The sequence below is a fragment of the Leopardus geoffroyi genome, chromosome C2 (assembly GCF_018350155.1).
Source record: "Leopardus geoffroyi isolate Oge1 chromosome C2, O.geoffroyi_Oge1_pat1.0, whole genome shotgun sequence".
Classification (NCBI taxonomy): Eukaryota; Metazoa; Chordata; class Mammalia; order Carnivora; family Felidae; genus Leopardus; species Leopardus geoffroyi.
This window is the reverse complement of record NC_059333.1, coordinates 94,938,675-94,959,290: the sequence shown is the minus strand read 5'-3', so window position 1 is coordinate 94,959,290 and position 20,616 is coordinate 94,938,675. Positions and strand designations below refer to the sequence as shown.

At 42.5% G+C, this 20,616-nt stretch overlaps 1 protein-coding gene across 11 annotated transcripts in view; it reads right to left on the bottom strand.

Annotated features, from left to right (window-relative positions):
* TNIK (TRAF2 and NCK interacting kinase) overlaps window positions 1-17,740 on the bottom strand; it is a 396,267-nt gene extending 378,527 nt beyond the window's left edge. For 5 of the 11 annotated variants that reach the window (XM_045502983.1, XM_045502984.1, XM_045502985.1 and 2 more), the window contains exon 1: window positions 16,599-17,727. In XM_045502983.1, coding sequence (XP_045358939.1) covers window positions 16,599-16,655 — 57 coding nt within the window. In that variant the 5' untranslated portion in view covers window positions 16,656-17,727. Of the gene's footprint in view, window positions 1-16,598 lie in introns of all 11 variants that reach the window. The other 6 variants (XM_045502990.1, XM_045502979.1, XM_045502982.1 and 3 more) reach the window with 6 other exon arrangements.
* Between the last annotated feature and the right edge of the window lie 2,876 nt (window positions 17,741-20,616).

Sequence of the window (20,616 nt, the reverse complement as noted above, 5' to 3'; positions counted from 1 at the left end):
GCCATTCATTTCATTAATAAATAGATAGGCAAATAAACAAAACACAGGTCCTGCCCTGTGGGAATTACAGTCTCCTCTGGGACAACGGGTTGGGGGAAGAGACAAATAAACTATCTGTTAACAAGAGAGACCGGAGATGACTTCTAGGCAGAGAGAGCAGCATGCGGAACAGTAGAGGGGTGAGTAACTGCCAGAAACACCGTGAGAATTGAAAGTGGTTCAGTAAGGAATGGCTTCAGACAGGAATAGCTATCCTAGACCTGGCTCCAAAGTTCTCCTTTCTCTGGGAGGGGAGATAAGTTATCAGCCACCTTATCTTGAAGGAAGTTATTATGATTACATTTATAAAATATGAGACACCCTTCACAATAAGGGAGACATAAGGTAGGTAGAAGGCATAAGGTAGGACCAGAATCCCCCATCCCTCAAGGTAGAGAGGAGAGGGCCTTCCTAGAAATACTGGAGTGGCCTGACTGGGGAATCTGCCCTTGTGGTGTCTGGAGCTGGTACAACCGTGAAGCAATGTCCCAGACAGATTACATTTTAACAGGTTTTTTGAGGTGTAATTTACATACCATAAAACTCATTCACGTTACCACCATCCAATTGTAGAACATATTCCATCACCTCAAAAAGACCCCACACGCCTATCTGCAATCACTCTCCGTTTTCATTACCAGCCCTAGCCGACCACTAAACCCACCTTCTGTCTCGACAGATTTGCCTTTTTAGACATTTCACATAAATAGAATCATACAACATGTGATCTTTTGCGCCTGGCTTCTTTCACTTAGCAAAACATCCACTTTGTAGCTTGTATCAGTACGTCATTCTTTTTTACTGAATAGTATCCCATTGTACCCCATCACAATTTGTTTACCTCTTCATCTGTTGATAGACACTGGAATCGTCCCCACTTCTGGCTATTATGAACATTCAGGTTACAAGTTTTTGCCTGGACATATGTTTGCATGTCTCTTGGGTAGACATTCAGAAGTCAAATGCGCTGAGTCACAGAGGAAACTTATAGTTAACTTTTTCAGAAACAGCCAAACTATTTTTCCAAAGTGGCTTAACCATTTTATATTCCCACCAGCAGAGTGTGACAGTTCCAGTGTATCCACATTCTTGGGGATATTTTAAAATCAGATTTAGATTTCTAAATGGCATGAAGCGTAGTTTGAATAAAGTTTTCACTAGCTGCCCTGTGAACTGTGGAAGTCACATGGCCTCGTAATTTATTCACATTCCAAATTTCACTGACAGAAAAGAAATGATCAGAGATGTTCATTTGAAACATGCTTGAAATCACTTAGTACCAAAATGCAATATCAAACAACCAGTTAGACCTAATGGTCACAGAAAACTTGACCAAAATATTTGTCGAATGGGAATTATCAAGGAACCAAGCACGACAAAGGAGAATGTGCCTTGCACACTAAACCCAGTCTCCACAGGAACACAATGCTAATTGTGAATCCTGCGAAGCAGCAGCAACTTACAAAAGGCAGGGACTCGCAAAGAAGGCCAGGGAACTATTTCTTTAAATCTGATGCAACTTGCATTGTATCAGGTGATGCGCTACAATAGCAGAGACCCTGCCTCCAGAAAAGAAAAGAAAGGGACCTGGCCTCCAGGGGACAGTAATGCCCCTGCTGCTTTGAGAACCCCAGGTACCTTTCACAAACAAACTCACAAATTAAAGGAGGGAGTGGGCACCCAGAGATCCAGAAAGAGCTTTGGTTCAGAGACCAGAGGGACACCAAGCTCTCAAATCCCTGCCATTCACATTTTCTAATCTAGAAAACAAACCTTCTGTCTAGGGCTGGGATCTCTGTACCTCTAACATTTTACTTTGAGTGTCATACATATTTCACGGAAGGTGCACAATCCCCTCTCCACAGAGAGGCTTCCTCCTTGGGAAGGACCTTTTTTGCTCTTAGGGATGAAGACCTATGCCAATTCCCCACTAGCACTCTTCCTGGTACTATCAGTTAAGTGGAGATTTAGGTACCCAGCTGGTCAGGTTCCAAGAGATTTCCCCTGCTAATTTTCAGTCACTCAAGGAAAACAAGGAGTAACTAAGATTGAATTACCATGATTTTAAAGAAACAGTGTTCTTTCCCCCACCACTCCCCCCACCACCACCAAAATGTGTAAACTTGGGTATTTCACACTTTTACATCTGTTCTTCTCCAAAAATAAAAGCTGTTTATATTCAAGAAATTATGACTACAATACCAGTGCGAGTTACATCCTTAAAACACTCACAGAGAGAACATACATATTGTTCTGACCAGAAGTGTGTGTGCGATGTTCTTTCCCGGAGTAGCATCTGGGTATTAAGCTTCAGGGGAGCACGGAAGAGCTTTTGCTTATTTGTCCCCATGAAAAGAAAACTGAGTTCTCTCTGACTGGTGCCAGCGTTAGTAGTTTAAAGAAAAGAGAACAGAGGGGTGGCCTTTTAGGAAGAGCAAACACTTGGCTTTGACTTTATCAACCACACTTGAGTAAGACACCAGCACCAGAACCATCCAAACTCAGTTTCTGGCCTCTAAAAGAGTCAGTCTTATGAGTTCAATTGGAAAACTAGAGCAACTCCAAAGCTCAAAGGGCCCTTTTACCCATGCAGATGGCTACAAAGAGGCCATGCTAAATTCACAGTTTCCTCAGAGCCTAAGATAGCACCACGACAGAAACAAAACTGTCCCAAACTTGGTCCCAGAAAGAACTTTTGGAATGACATAATTAATTCCCTGCCCCATGTAGAAAGTAACTAACATTCTGGACTAAAATGCTTGCACCGTGGGGTGCCTGGCTGGGTCAGTGGGTAGATCCTGTGAGTCTTGATTTCCGGGTTGTGAATTCAAGCCCCATGTTGGATGTAGAGATTACTTAAAAATAAAATTTTAAGGAAATAAAATAAAATAAAATAAAATAGAGTATAATAAAATGCTTGCAGTTAGCTATTACTTTAATGACATTAAGGCCTCTTCTGAGAAAGTTGGATCTGTCCTCCGATTGCAATATTACAAAAAACTCAATCATCTTTAACTAGACATTTTTTATATCCAACCTAATGATGATTATCTAATATCTCTTTTCCCTTTAAAATAGGCCTTCTTGGGGTGCCTGGGTGGCTCAGTCAGTTAAGCGTCCAACTTCAGCTCAGATCACGATCTCTCTCTCGGTCCGTGAGTTCGAGCCCCGCATCCGGCTCTGGGCTGATGGCCCAGAGCCTGGAGCCTGCTTCCGATTCTGTGTCTCCCTCTCTCTCTGCCCCTCGCCTGTTCATGCTCTGTCTCTCTCTGTCTCAAAAATAAATAAAACATTAAAAAAAAATTTTTTTTAAATAGGCCTTCTACAATGGGAGTCTTTGAATTTGATTTTTTAAAAGCTTCTTCCCAGCAGTAAGTATGAAATACAATTTTGATATATGCTCATTATCAAGTTGTATACAAAGTTACCTTAACAACCATAATGGTCACCAACCTCCCCCAAACAAAAAAACCATGTAGTATAAGCAGTGTGTTTATCTAAGAATTACAGATTAAAATAACAACACGGGACATCTTTGTAGATAGGTAAGAGATGTTTAGGGATTGTTACAAGGAAAGTCTGTAGGATTTCTCAGTAAGGGGATCCTTTAACTTACTGCCTAGATTCCAAAAAGTCTATTTCATTTTTCAAGTTTCACAAAATAAACAACCCAAAGATTTCAGGCTTCAAACTAAGGTAGGGTTGAAAGAGCTGTGAATATGGATTTTTTTTTTCAGCTTTTAGGCAAATGCCAGCACCTCCTGGGGCTTCAAACTGAATCCCCACAGGTCCAAAGGGAAAAACAGGAAATTAGCACCAAAAGGATGCTTCTTAGTCTTGGGACTGTGGCTTTCTATCCCCTGAATAAACATGCTAATAAATAAATAAAATAAAATAAAATAAAATAAAATAAAATAAAATAAAAAACAGCAATGAAAAGAACAGTCCAGGATTATCGGGTGAAAGTTGTAGACTTTTGCACTTCAAGTATCTCCTGGTCTTACAAACAATTAAAATGCATATATTAGTGTGAAACATAAAATTCCATATTCCTAAAAGTGGGTGTCTTCTACAATTTGAAGCCATACATCTTATGAAAACCTGGCAGTTACCTTATATAAATAAATCACTATTTTCTACTCTGCAACATTTTCAGGCAAACTCAAATTTCTGTGGATATGCTGTTTCTCCCCCATTCATTAGACACCAAGGTCCATGAGGACAGTACTCACATGTGTCTTTGCTACCAAATTCTCAACATGTAGCACAATGCTAGGCACATAGTAAGTATATGCTCAATTAATAGTTGTTGAATGAACGAATGCGCCAGCATGAAAGACAAAAGAAAACTGTATTTTAAAAAATTAGGTCAGTGATTCCAAAACTCTAAAGTACATCAAATCACCTGGAGGGCTTCTTAATGCACAGGTTACCGGGCTCCATCCCCAGTTTCTGATCCAGGAGGCCAGAGAGGTAAAACCAAGAGATGAGCATGAGGCTACTAATTCAGGGAGCTCACTTTGAGAAACACCGTCTAGGCAGTTAACCTGTCAACCAGCTCTTAGAAAAATCACAATGCACAGGAAAACATTCACTGAAAGTCTACCAACTGCAGAATCCTCTACCGAGTAAGCCACGCAGGTACTGCTCCAAATGCTATCAAAATTGCCAACACAAGACATACGTGCAAGGGGATGATACACAGACACATGTCCAAAACAGCAAGAAATCATTAGTACGGTCAAACTAAAGATGTTTCATTTCTCCAGTGCATTTCTTTATGATGTATCCTACTGTGCAGTTTAATCTATTTTTCTCAGATGGAAATTACTAAACCGCAATGCATAGCAGTTCTTTCTTGCACGACCCCACTTCATTTCACTTACTAATGGGAGTTTCATCTGAGGCCAGGGCAGGAAATGCAGAGAGGGAGCCCATTTTAAAGCTTATTGATGTTGTTTATACTTTAGTGTATGTAAGGAGGAGAGCAATGATCAAGACTCAGTTCTTAATGATCAGAAAGGAAGCAGAGGCATTAATAAGGTGCAAATTTAATCTAAACCGCCACCAGGTTTAACAAAAGGATACACAGAACAATCCAAGAGAATCCCAAACTCTAACTCTGACCATTGCGTAGCTTTGTAAATCATAGCTAGCATTAACTTTCAAAGGTATACGTTTCTCATGACCCTGTTCTAAATGTAAATGCATTTATATCCAGATCATAAGCAGAGAGGGTATCTAATTAGATAATGTTTGCAAGTACTTTGAAGATATTTAAAGTGCTCTATAAATGCTAATTATTATTATTATTAGTATTATTATTATTATTATTTAAATACAGTTTGCAATTACTGCTTACAACCTATTCCACCCACCACACTGCCATAATTGGAATACAGGCAGCTAAAAAATAAAACAAAACAAAAAATCCTAGAATTAGAAAAGATGAAACCATGTCCATATGAAGCTCTAGATTTTTACCAGTCATAAGTAATTTACAAGAATTTCAATTTCTTTTAACGTTTATTTATTATTGAGAGACAGATAGAGACAGAGCATGAGCATGGGAGGGTCAGAGGGAGGAGGAGACACAGAATCCAAAGCAGGCTCCAGGCTCCGAGCTGTCAGCACAGAGCCAGATGCAGGGCTCGAACTCCCAAACTGCAAGGTCATGACCTAAGCTGAAGTTGGACATTTAACCCATTGAGCCACCCAGGCGCCCCAATTTATAAGCATTTTAAATAGAGGGCTGGGATATCAAATCTAGTAAGTCTAAGCAATTGCCCTCTGCAAAACAGACAAACCCAAAGTTGTGTCAATTTTCAGAATTTCTTACTTATAAACCTAGTGGAAAGCAGATTGTGGTCCAGAACACAAGGCTGTTTATTTACCCTTCTGGCTGCCAGCCGCATCTTCCATTTTCTCCACTGCAATCTTAAAATATCTACATCATTCTGAAAAAAGTATGACTCAAGATTTTGATTTTAATAATCATCAGACAGATAAAGGCTTGAGAATGGTCCTTCCTATAACATATCTTCTGACTCATCTTGCTAGCTTCTGCAATAATCACAAATTGAGTGGTCTCCCGTTCTTAAAAAATGGAAATCTTTGAGCCTGATTCCACATCTTCCAAACATACCTGTCAGATGATTTTCCAAAGAGAATGACACATTAAATGTAAACATCCCTGGGGCGCCTGGGTGGCGCAGTCGGTTAAGCGTCCGACTTCAGCCAGGTCACGATCTCGCGGCCCGTGAGTTCGAGCCCCGCGTCGGGCTCTGGACTGATGGCTCAGAGCCTGGAGCCTGTTTCCGATTCTGTGTCTCCCTCTCTCTGCCCCTCCCCCGTTCATGCTCTGTCTCTCTCTGTCCCAAAAATAAATAAACGTTGAAAAAAAAAAAAAATGTAAACATCCCTTATACACAGTGTACAAGAAAATTATTGCTAATCCCAAAAAGGTTCACATTTTAGGTTTTTACATTTTTAAGGCAAGAAAAAGAACAATTAACATATTCAAAGCTGACTTTGGTTCATTGAAAAACAAAATCACAAGGAAGAAATACCTTGGAAACAACACTCAAACACCATTAAGCTCACCAAAGAGAGCTTGTGCCCAAATGAAAGACTTCTGGGAAACCTGTGAACTTTAGGAAGATAACACACCAGATAATTCTGATGTCTTGACAAGGTCTGCAGGGCAAATAATGACCATGGGAGTCACAATGTGCAGTGACTTTGGGGCAGGTTGATTTTAAGTTCCGCCATTTTGTAGCTCTATGACTTTTGGTAAATACGATGATTTTTCTTAGCCTCCTGTGTTCATTTGTGAATGCTAAACGCCTACCTCACAGAAAATTTGGAGGTAATTTGACAATACCAAGAGCTTTATACACTTTTGTCATAAACTACACTTCTAAGAAGTTATTCTAAGGACACAGAGATGTACACAAAGACTTACGTATATTTATTGAAGCATTATTTACAAGACTTGAAAAGTTAGAAATAACCAGAAGCTTCATCAATAGGAATTGTTTAAATATTATCATTCATCCTCACGACAAAATGGTAAGCAGTCATTAAAAACATATGGTTAGAAATTTGAACACTAAATACTTAAAGAAATTTTAAGTAACATACTAATTTCTTTCTCTTTTTTTTAATTTGAGAGCGAGAGAGAGAATGCACGAGGGGGAGGGGCAAAGGGACAAAGAGAGAGAGAGAGAGAGAGAGAGAGAAAGAGAGAGAGAGAGAATATCTCAAGCAGAGTCCATACTCAGTGCAGAGCCTGACTCAGGACTCAGTCCCAGGACCCAGGGATCACGACCTGAGCCAAAATCAAGATGCTCAACTGACTGAGCCACCCAGGTGCCCCAGTTACATACTAATTTCTAAGCATGATAATAGGATTGTGGTGATGTATTTTTAAGAGTGTTTATCTTTTAGAGATGCGTACTGAAATATTTACAAATGAAATGATATGATGCTTGAAAATAATACGGGGAGGAAGTGGACGGAGGTGTAGACAAAACAAGATTGGACACGAATGGATAATTGTTAAGTCGGGGCCTCATTCTACTATTCTATTTTAAATATGAAGGTATTTATTTATTTTTTTATTCAGATTAAATTCATACTCCATAAAAATTCACCCTTTTGAAGTGTACAAATGATTTTTTAATATGTCCACAGAGCTGAACAACCATCACCGTGGTCTAATTTTAAGACATTAGCAGGCATTCTCCACTTCTGCTCAAGCTGCAGAAATCCACTTTTCTTCTCTATAGGTTTGACTATAGATAAATGGAATCCTATACTATGTGGCCTTTTGTGTGTGGTTTCTTTCACTAGCATAATGTTCATCCATGTTGTAGCATGTATCAAAACTTTCTTTTATTGATGAATAATATTCCATTGTATGGATATACTACATTCCATTTATTCACCCATCAATTCATGGACATTTGGGTTGTTTCCACTCTTTTAAAAAAATTAATGTTTATTCATTTTTCAGAGACAGAGAGTGACGGGGGGAGGGACAGAGAAAGAGGGAGACACAGAATCCAAAGCAGGCTCCAGGCTCTGAGCTGTCAACACATAGCCTGACTTGGGGCTTGAATCCATGAACCGTGAGATCATGACCTGAGCTGAAGTTGGACACTTAACCCACTGAGTCACCCAGGCACCCTGGGGTTGTTTTCACTTTTTGGCTAGTATGAATAATGATGCTACAAACAGGGGTACCTGGGTGGCTCAGTTGGTTAAGCATCTGACTCTTGATTTCAGCTCAGGTTATGGTCTCGAGGTTAGTGAGTTCAAGCCCCACATCTGGCTCTGTGGTGCAGAGCCTGCTTGGGATTCTCTACGTCTGCCCCTCCTCCACACCCATGCACATTCTCTCTCGCTCTCTCTCTCAAAATAAATAAATAAACTTAAAAATATAAAAACATAAAGAATAAATTTTGAAAAATGCTACAAACATTTGTGTACAAGTTTTTGTTTGGATATACGTTTTCAATTCTCTTGGGTATATATACCTAGGAGTGGAATTGCTGGGTTACATGGTAACTCTATTATTCAACATTCTGAGGAACTGCCAACCTCTTTTACAAAGTGGCTGTAATGTATGAGCATTCCAATATTCCTTCCAATTTTATGTAACTTTAAAATCCCCCCATGACAAGGAATTTTTACAATTATGTTATAGAAAAACATTAACAGCATGCAAAAAGGGTGATTGTTAAGTTTAAAACACAGGTTGCAGGGGCACCTGGCTGGCTCAGTCAGTAAGGTATGTGACTCTTAATCTTGATGCCATTATTCCGAGCCCCACATTGGGTATAGAGTTGACTTTAAAAACCAATAAATAGGGGCGCCTGGGTGGCGCAGTCGGTTAAGCGTCCGACTTCAGCCAGGTCACGATCTCGCGGTCCGTGAGTTCGAGCCCCGCGTCGGGCTCTGGGCTGATGGCTCAGAGCCTGGAGCCTGTTTCTGATTCTGTGTCTCCCTCTCTCTCTCTGCCCCTCCCCCGTTCATGCTCTGTCTCTCTCTGTCCCAAAAATAAATAAACGTTGAAAAAAAATTAAAAAAAAAATAAATAAATAAATAAAAACCAATAAATAGATAGTGGGTCATGGGCACTGAGGAGGGCACCTGTTGGGATGAGCACTAGGTGTTGTATGGAAACCAATTTGACCATAAATTATACTTAATATAAAAATAATAATAAAATAAATAAATAGAAACAAACAAATAAAAGCAGCAAACAAGTGAAAACACATTTTTAAAAAAACAGCTTGCAGATAATATAGACAACATGATCTTAATTTTTAAAGCTATCCACTTAGCTATGCACAGAAAAGAACTACTAAGCCATATACCGAAAGGAGCCCTGGAGCCCCGAAGGTAATCCTGGTGGGGAGTCTTAAGAAAAATCAAATATATGCACTGCCTTCGTGAAGTTTACTATCTAGTAGTGGATATAATCCAGGTCAGAAAGTTCTGAGTGTGAGGTCAGTTCTGAAAGGGTTTACAAGTGGAATGGATAACTTCTTTCTGAGAGAAATCAGAGGAAATTTGGTGGAAAAGGTGGCATTTGAATGTTTACTGTTAAGGTAGTAGATACAGAAAAGGAGTACAGTAAAACCTTGGGTTGCGAGCATAATTCGTTCCGGAAACATGCCTGTAATCCAAAGCACTCATATATCAAAGTAAATTTCAAGAACCATTGGCTCAGTTGTGGTCATGTGACATTCGGCATCTCCTACCACTCGTACTGCAAGACATCGCTCGTTTACCAAGTTAAAATTTATTTGAAATGTTTGCTTGTCTTGTGGAACACTTGCAGCACAAGTTACTGACGCTCCGAGGTTTTACAGTATAAGGTACAACACCCCCTAAAGAGCATCCATGGGAGAAGGAAGCTGTTCTCTGAGGCAGGAGTAAAGCATCGGTCATCAGAATTGCAGAGCATGGTGGGAGGCCCAGCTGAATTATAGCTGGTCTTACTGCTACACTAAAGAGTTTAGTCTTTGGTCTGTAGACTGTGAGGAGTCAGGGAAAGTCGTGAATAAGAAATACCCAAACTGAAAATGTGCTGTTCGAAGAGTAATGTCACTGCAGTGTACGTAGAGACTAGTCAGGAGAAGGCTGATACTAGAGACGCAGGAGGGAAGTCTCGTCATGGATGCTGCCCAGGGCACAGTCACCTCAGTGGTTGTAGGGAGGAAAGGAGCAAAAGGCCGCATGCAATGGATAGCAAGGAAAGATGTTTAAGATTGGGGTGAAATAAAATGTGTTTTGAGAATTTCAAGGCACCCCCTTGAGACAACTGGAGAACAGCCGAGGCATGTAAAAAGCAGAAAGCGAATCATCTTTCTCTAGAGGGAAATAAACTTCCAACCAGAATGAAAGAAATTACAAGCGGAATTCATCCAACATTTTCTATTTAAGTCCTCCCTCTCTCTCCTCTAGGAACCTTATATTTATATGAGCAGAATAACATTTCATTCAAAAAATATCACCCAGATTTTCTTGGAATTCTCAGCACACTGCTAGTTCAGGCCCTGTTCTCAGACAGCTACTTCCCCCACAGATATGGTAGAACCAATTTGACATAAAAGCAACTTTCAGACACAAATTATCCCAAATTCTCTCAGAAACACAGACTCAGAGACTGGTTGTGCTCAGCTGGGCATGGCGGCCATGATTCAATCACAGTAGCTCAAAACTGGGTGGACTGGAGAACCGTACCCCTGAAGAAAGGAACGGTGTAGGACAACAAGGACATGAAGACTAATACCAAGGCAGAAACACAGGAAGACTCAAAATTACAAGGTTTCAAAGAGCCTTACAGATAAGGCAGTGGGAAATGTGATATTTTCATGAAGGAAAAATGTTAGGTGTTCTTTCTTCAACAAAATATTCCATGACTTCCTAAGTGGACAATTAGGCAAACAGCAAACCATGACTTATGTTAGCTTTTTTACTAAGATTCAGAACACTGAAAATGATTACGCGTATTTCTCTGATGTTCTGATAACTCCCACTACACCCTGTTTTATTATGAGGCAATGTCATGGCAAAGAAAACACCTGTTTAATATCTCTAAAAAACAGCAAATATATCTAATTAAAAAACTACTCTGCTGTTATTGTTTTTGAGACACTGTTATCTTATCAATTCTTTCAACTTTGCTAAACTCTCATTTAAGACCAAATTTAACTAAGTGCTCTGGGATAAGGAATTAATAATCTTTCAAGATTTCCTTAATCCCCACGAGACCTCTGACCAGGTTTTAAATACTGGACTAGTATTGTATCATTTCAGGTGGCCACTCCCCTCCCAAATACACAAACTTTGAAAAGGCACACGCAAGGGGTGTCTGGATGTCTCAGTTGGTGGAGAGACCGACTCCGGCTCAGGTCATGATCTCACAGTTCATTGGTTCGAGTCCTGCGCCAGGCTCTGTGCTGACAACTCAGAGCCTAGAGCCTGCTTCAGATTCTGTGTCTCCCTCTCTCTCTACCCCTCCCCTGCTCATACACACACTCTCAATCTCTCAGAAATAAATAAACATTAAAAAATTAAAAAAAGAAAGTAAAGACACAGACATAATAAATGTGGCTTTATTTAAACAATGTTTAATCCACAAAGAAGGGAAAAAGTTAAAAAAAGAAAAAAAAAGAAGAAAGTTTTAATGAATAATGCTGATACCTGGTACTGGTTTAGAAATACACCAGGGGCACCTAGCTGGCTCAGTCCTTAGGGCATGTGACTCTTGATCTCAGGATTGTGAGTTTGGGCCCCATATCTGGTGTAGAGATTACTTAAAACTAAAATCTTAAAAAAAAAAAAAAAAGTAGTGAATGTTGATACTGGGGCAAAGGTCAACCCAGGCCAGCAGAGTAACATATAAGGTCATGTTGACACATATAAAGGAAAAGGTACTTTTAAAAGATGCAGGACCTTCTGATATCTTTTTCTCAGAGCCATTTTCAATTAGGTGCAATCACTGAGATGAAATGTTGGTAGAATCAAGTTTCCTATAAAATTCTATTTAATCATGGAATAGTATATTTGTGTAGAGCATTACATTACAGTTTTATTTTCAAATAAAGCATTGCCATAAATACTTTGATTGTTAAAACCAGCATATGAGAAAGGCAAGCAGTTGAGATCATTCCCATTTTTAAATTAATTATGGTTCCAGGACTTACCCAGAGTCACAGAACCAATAAGACATGGACATAGAATGCAGTACTCACTCTACTCCATTCACCAACTCATTCATGTATTCACCTGTTTATGCAACTAACTGCAATGACAGATTCAAAAATGGGCAAGGCATAACCTCTGGCCTCATGGAGCCCACAGTTTATTAAGCTGGCAGAAAAACATCCCAATGCCATTTATAACACAAGAACAAAAAGTGCAGTGGGAAAGATGCATGTGAGTCTTCCAGATGAGGTCAGTTCTTAAATCTATAGGTCTTAACAGACAAAGAAATAGCTAGGCCTGGAAGGCAGTGAGGGGCAGGGGGAAAGACAAGCAGAGGTCATCTAATTCTGTTCAAATAGAAAACTGAGTGTGAGTCCTGGCAGAAACATAGTGTATGAAGTCAGCAGAGGCCAATCTTGGCCTTGAACGCCTTCCTCTGCGGGCCAAACTAAGGACAGCCAAGGTGCTCAGACTCAGATATATGCTAATCTTCAAAAAGCTTTCTGGCTGATCTCACCTCATATGTAATAAAGCCTACTGGTGGCAAATTTCATTTCTTTTAATACTGTGATGTCTTGAAGGGAGAATGACTCAAGCCATGAGTTTGAATGAGTAGATTGTTTTCTGTAGCCTATGTATGTATACACATATTGCATACACCCACATGGATAGTTTATAACCATAACACTATATATGAATATCCACATAGATTATGCAAAACATACATAAAATTCTACAAACCTCACATGGAGAGACATCTGAATAATGTGTGTATCTAGACTGACCCCATGGGAGATATTCAGATGGAGATGGGTTACAGAGAGAGGGTACTATGCAGGACAACCATCTGTCCTAGATGATTCAGTCATTTGCCAGCAGAGGAAGAATTGAAGTGGGGGGGGGCAGGTTACAAAATGAATTCTAAAGGTATCTTAATGCTCCACGGTTTTATGTATTATGAGTTTACCTGCATGAAGCAGTTTCTTTATTCTCGATAAATAAAATTCCATGACTCCGGTGAAATAATTCCTCTCTGCCATTTTTTTGTGCTCAGGCAGAAAATGTATTATTGATTTCTGATTCAGCCACAGACAATGTGACTTAGAGAAAGGAGCACTGAATGAGAAGTCAGGAAACCTAGATTCTCTCCCCAAACCACCGTTTTCCCCTCCCTCACCTCCACCCCAGCAGAGAGGGGGCTGTGTGACCTTGGGCAATGACTACAGTCTCTGGGCTTCGGCTTGGTATTAAATGAAAGGAGTGGGTAGGTGTTCTCTAATTCTCTTCCAGCTCTTAATCTATGAAACCATCCCCCCCCCAACACTTAGTTTATCTCCAGAGCTCTAAAAATCAAGACGAATAAAAGTGGATTCAGATCATCTCTTTTTTAGCCAAAGAAGATCCTGTTTTATCTTATTTTTTAAAACCATCCAAATCTTGCATAATTCAAATGATCAGTGCTGTCACTGGTTGCTCTGGTTTAAATTATGCATTGTTGCTATTTGGGGAGAATGTAGACTAGGTCCAGTCTGGGATCACTGGCTGAGAACAATAAGCCCCCAAAGTGAGAAGGATAAAGGCCTCTCCAGACAGGATCTGCTTTTAATGCACGGAGCTCAGGGTTTACAAAAAGAGCATTGATTGTGTACATTAAAGAGCCACCGAAACAGCAAGGGATTCGTAAGGCTGCAGCAAATTCTCCTAGATGCCACTGACCTTGGCTGCATTTCAGGGGTCAGGCATTCCCCATAAGGTTCTCAGCAGGCTGGCTTTCCTGAGGGGTTAGGAACAAATGAGACCTCTCATCCAGATAAACCCACCTCTCCTAATTTGAGAAGACAGAAATTATCTGCCCTCTGATTTGTGGAGATCACCTGTGTAGCCTTTGGACTCAACAGCCAGCCTACACACCTCACCCCCTACAAGGCGGGTCCTACACCCCAGCCTTCCCGGGTGCAATTGTCTCCACATCAGCATGTAAGTCCTCTAGCCAGCAGTTCCCATCTCTAGAGCTGGCCTTAGCCCTCCCTCATTCCACACCTCCTACAGGCAGAAATACAGGGGCAAAGCACTAAGCCCAGGCCACAAAGAGCAATTTCAGGGAATCCTGCAAAGATATCTTTTCAAAATACAGATCTCTGGAGCACAGGCCTCCCATGTGTGAATCACACTCCAGGCAGGCCGGTGAGTCCTCGTGGTTCCTTACAAGCCTGCAGGCTCTGTGTGCATACTCGTATCTCAGAAAAGCTTCCCCAGAAAAAGCCCACAAGGGACACCTCTGACCAAGCCCAACTTAAAAATCGCATCAGAGCCCTTTCCATTAGAGGAGCAGTGTTGAGATTCTAGCTCAGGAAAACCACAAGCCTTGCCCATTGTTCAGATTCCTTCCCCATACCCCCCACCCCACCCCCTACTGGGCTTTTGCCACTTTCCCCTACCGGGTAGTCTGGGCCATCCATCCACCTGATTAACCCGCTGGCAGTAACTCCCAGTGCAGAAAGTAGGGCAAATGAACATGCACAGTCTGTAAAGCAGGAAATCACAGACTTAGCCAAAGCACCCACCCGGTTACCAACCCCCACCCCCAGCTGCCCAGGGGGCAGAGGTTTCTGAATGTGGCATTTCTGTGCCAGGAAATAGACAGCTTACTGTAATATCACATGAATGAGCTTTTGCTGCCCAACTATCAAAAAAGCTATTTGAAATGGCATCTCTGTTCCTTCTCAACCCCTGGACGGCCTTGCAGAAACCCTCACCTCTTGGAAGAATTAAGAAGGGGAAGGGAAGTTAAAAAGAGGAGGATTCATGAGACTAAATAAAAAGTACCACTTTGACAGTAAAGGTAGCTCTTTAAAATAACTGTAGAGAAGGAGGTACTGTCAGGAGAAGTAATGAAGATTCAGGTCTGTAATCCCAAGATTTAGCATCAGTCTAACAATGTATGCCTCAGGAGGGCGTGTGAACTTCCAAGCTTCACCCATCCTGTGTGTCTGTGTTGAGACCCACCATCAATTCTATCTCACCATCCTCCATGCTTCAAGTATACATGCTGTGGCTTTTTTTTTTTTTTTATTCTTGGTTCAGGAGAGGAAGAAGCCATCCTTAATTGGTGTCCAATCCTCATCCCCCTCTGCTGCCGCCACCCACACCCCTCACCTCCTTTTCCGCAGGCAGCATCTAATTAAAATGGCAAGAAAGCTCTGCCCCCTTCCCCGATAGAGTGTGTTGGGATTCAGAGGTGGGGGTGGGGAGGCGTCGAGGCTACCCTGGGATTCCTGGTATTCTGATCTCAAAACAACAGCAAAATGGATTCTATAGCAGTGATGTCTTAGTCAATACAATGAAAAGGCGTCTGAGGCGATTCACGCGAAGGTAAACGCAAACCAGTGGGCCTGGAGGGACGTAGATGCTCTCTACAAAGGACTGGCCGAGCGCGCGCGCGCGCGAACACACACACACACACATCCACACACACACACACACACACACACACACACACACACATCCACACACACACACACACATCCACACACACACACACACACACACACACACACACACACACTCACGGGAGTTCCGGTCTGACTGGGGGAAAGCAGAGAACACATCCTTCCATCTGCTTAAGTTCAACCATAAAACTGAAATGTCAGAGCCACAAAGTCAGAAAGCACAGGCAGGTCTAAGTTAAACCATAAATAAAGGTGACTGGCAGACTGGCATTGAAGAGAGCGCGGAGAGGGAGTCGGGGCTCAGAAGGCGGAAAGGGGCTAGAGGAGGCAGTTGCCATCTACAAGACCAGCACAGCAATAGCTGCCCCCGTGGAGCGGCAGGTTCGGCTTCGTGGGGACAGTCAGGCTCACAATGTCATCCTGCAGGTAGCTGGGAAAAGTGAGTGGCCAGTGCTTCTATTCACGCTGCTGTTACTCTCTTTGCAGAAAGGGGCAGTGGGGTCTCGCGCCTTGGCACCAGACGACCGTCTGGGGCTTGTGTGCACACACCACGCGCGCGCGCGCACACACACACACACACACACACACACACACACACACGAGCCTTTCATTTTAAGGCTCTTACGCTGGTCTAAGATGAAACTGGCATTAGCTCCACTGGTTCTCTGGGGAGCTTCGGCCACAACCAAAGGAGGACACGTAGTGCACAGCTTTGAGAGGAGTCTTAGCCAAGAGCACCTCGGCGGACCCCGAATCAAAACCAGAAGCCAGGTTCTCTCCGCGTCGCATTCTCCCTCTGCCCAGTAGCCCCCGCCCGGGTTCACGCACCGAGCCCGTTCACCCCGAAACAAACCGCTGGGAAGAAATCAGAAAACATGTTCTACTCACCCTCAGAGCCGAGAGATCGATTTCATCCAGGCTACGAGCCGGGGAGTCGCTCGCCATGTCTACTTCTTCGCGGGAGAAATGGTCCAAAACCACCCTGAAGCTTCTCCCTTGGAAATTCCACCTTGGTCTATTTTACTCGCGTCCTCATGCGGGTGTCGCGCCAGAGGCCCCGGGCCCAGCCTCCCCAGCCCACCCCGGCCCCACAGCACCCGATCCCGATCCCCCGCGCGTCGGTCCTCCGGGTCAGGGAGCCCAACCTGCGCTGATCTCCAAGCCCGGAGCCGCGGTGCGTGTGGGCTGCGCGCCCTGCTCGGCTAAGGGCGCTGGGGCTGCGTGGGTGTATTTAAATGGGACATGCTTCTTTGCTTGTGCGTGGATGGCGGCTGCATTGGCTGTTATAATGAGACACATCAACTCCTCCACTCTGCTGGGGGGTGGGGGTGGAGAACCACACAGAACTGTCTATCACCGCTTCCTGGGAGGAGTAAAGGGGGGGGGGGGGTGGAAGGCGGAGGAGGCGTGGTCTCCGACTGGGGAGAGGCCGCGCTTCCTGACCCGGTCCCTCTGCACCAGCGTGGTTGGGGGAAGGGCGCGCACCCTTTCCGCCCAAGCTTTTGCAGGCTAATCTGGATGGATCTGAAAAGCTGTTGCTGGACCCTGCCGTGCTTATCGTAGGGGCAAAGGGGCTTTATTTTGTGTGTCCAATTCGTGCACTGCAGCACAATGGCCGTCAATCGCATGGGGGGGGGGGGGGTCGGTTCGGTTCAAATGCTCTAGCGCTGAAAAAATCCAGAAGGAAAAAAAAAAAAAAAAAAAGAGTGACGGCCTCCCTCCTCCATTAATTATTTGTGGGGCTGGAGTAACGCGGGCTGGTGCAACCGGTGCATATAAGGACTTGTGTGCAGGGAAGGGGATCCGCCTCCAGGCGCGGAACGAATAGGGGAGAAGCGCACTCGTCCCTGCGCTCCAGCGATTTGCAATGGGGGCGGGTGGGTCAGCCAGCGACCCCCGGGATCCCGGAAGGCGGGTCTCGAGGGCCGGTCACTAGCGGGTCAAGGGCTAGGAAGGTTTACCAGAAGCGGGAAAACGGACATCTGAGTTCCTTGTTGGCATCGCCACACCCAGGACTTGCCCGTACCGCAATTCCCCACGGAAACGACCGAATTGAAACGAGAAGCTTTTTCTCTGGGTGCAAGAGCTGAATGCTTCAGGTAACTCCAAAGGGAACACGGGGTAAGGCAGCACTCGCCGCCTCAGGACGCTGCATTTCCCTTTCAGGCAGCGTTTTCGTGGCTGACCTACTCAGACTGATGGGAGAAAGTTTAGCTGGTGGGTGAGATGTAACATACAAAATGCACCGGGTGAGAGCGATTTCGCTCCACCCGCTTTCTCATTTCAAGGCTGAACGTTTACAGTGGTAAACATGATATTCCGTAATCAAAAGTATGAAGTCACTTCCCTCAGCCCCCCTACCCGCCCCCCCCCTTCCCCTCCAGCTTTGGCCACGCGAAATACATGGGAAGAAAAGCTAAATTTGAACTTTCCCCCCAAATACAGCAGTATCTGCACGTCTGTTAAAATGGGAGTTTACATCTAGCCAAGTGCAGTGAGGGCTTCTTAATCCTGTGGTGTGAATGTCAGTTTCAGAAAAGGACTTTTGAATGAATGAACGGAAGCCAATGCAGTTAGTTCATCAGGACTGCAGACACTGGAAGACTTAGAAACAGCATTCGGTTTGCGCCCTGCTTTTTGTTGTTGTTAACATTATTGTACTTATCTGTATGCCCTGGGGATCATGAAACTGAAGAATTGTTCTAACATCTCAATGGCCACAGTTACTTAGGAGATTTGCCCTTAAAATGTCAAACGTTTAATCATGTTATATTCAGAACGCTCGATTTGACCTATCATTTTCTAACAAGATCGTCCAGCTTAAGACAGTAAATAAGGTGCAGCAAGCCACCAAGGCATGTAGAAATGACGTAAAAAACCTACCATTTCCCATCATGGTCCTTATTTTTCCCTTCTCTGTCCCTTTTTTACCCTTAATCTAGATGACAAAGTAATGTATTTCTTTCTCATGTTGAAAGAAATCATTAATTTAAGATCAGGTATTTAGATCTGTGAACGTAACTATTTTTAAAACTCCAGACATAGGAAAAATGAGATAAACATTTTTTTTTCATGGACAACCTTCATTTTATACCCCAGATTTTTATCTGAAACATCACAGATAGATGAATGGTCTCTTCCACCTTAGTAAACTGCTCAGGCCATGAGGATGCCGTGAAACACACTAAATTCCACCCTTGGATTTAGAATTGGAAGACTATATGTTCAATCCAGTGATGGGGGAGGGCTTCCTGGATGCTGACTGGTTGAGCTGAGAGTCAGGTGGAGGTGTGTGTGTGTTGGGGGGGGGGGGGAATGGGGGGGAAGGATGAAGGAAATACCATAAAAGGAAAGGTTGCAATAGCCAGGCCACCTTCAGCTAGTAAGGGAAGGAGCAAACTCCAGGCTGTTTGTGCTGGAGGCTAGGTAGTAGTGGTGACTGGACTGAGAAGGGAAGCAAAGGTCAGATCAGGTAGCACTCTGCATGTCCCATTAAGGAACTTGAACTTTATCCTTTAGGTCAAGTGTGTATCAAATTTCAGCCATTCCAATACAAACCCCTATTTTCTTGCCGTGTCTGTGAACCCCCCATACTATTTATTATCTGCTTAATATTTTTCTCTAAATCCATACTTTTCTTTTTTTCTTATTTAATTTAAAAGGAAACATAAATGACTACTATAAATGGAAAGGTAGCAATACTTGCTAAAAAATAAAAGAAAACCATCAAAATAAATACAATGGAAAATAAATATTACTTAATTCTAGCTATCATTGCCTGCTCCAGGCTTCTAGCCTAGGGCCTGCTCTTCCTTTGTTAAAAAGAGGAGTTAATAAATGCCAGAAAAGACATTCAAAATTTGACCAAAGTGAGATTTTTCCTCTTCATGTAATCTGAAGGATTGAAAGAACTGATATCATTTATGTCCAATTTGAAAGCCTATAAAACAATACAATATGCTGTCTATGTCTGTAAATGTATAGCCAACTATAAAAAGCATGGGCATAGGCTGGAAGGACACAGATCAACTTCAGGACAGTGACAAGGGAGAAGTGGAATGGGAAGGTACAAAGGAGGATCCAACAATAAGACCTAATTTATTAAAAAGAAAAAAAGATCTCTAGCAAATATTGCTAAATGTTTGGAATTGTTAGATCTGAATAGTTACTAATTCATATTTATAATATTGTTCTCTGGATCTTTTTGTATATTTGAAATATTTTTATATTTTAAAAATATTTATAAAAAAAGAGAGAATCCCAAAGAGGGTTGTGTTCCCTCTATTAGATTCAATGTTATTTAATGCCATATCCATGCTCCAACTAAAATCAACACTGGAAATCAGTAACACAGCTTGTGGAACTTTTAAAAGCACACTCTGTATATCTTCTGTCACCACAAATCCCTAGATATAACAGAAAATATATTTTAAAAAATTCATTAGAGTTCTAGAGGACAACAAAGACAGTATCAGAGGTCTAGCAATTCAGAGGACTTCCTAGATTATATAAAGCAAGTAGGATTTGATTGCCAGTAGATCTGTAAACCAAAACGGTACAGGGTAGGACCAGGGTGAGAGCTGGGAAGGCTTCAAGCTCAGAGGCAATGGCTACAAGGAACTGGGACTTTCATCACGGTAACTAAACCCATTAATCCATTCTTTCATTCATTCCATAAATATATAAATCATTTACTCTGTGCCAGTCACAATACCAAGTCCTGAAGATTTGCTTTCACAGAGGCAAATAATAAAATTGTAAATAATCCATTACTAACATTATTTTAGATGGTGATAAGTGATATGAAGAAAATCAAGCAAGATCATGAGAATCAGCAGGTACACATGTCCACCCCCAGCCCTGACACATGCTCTCCATAAGTATAGGTGCTTGGGCCAAGGAGACC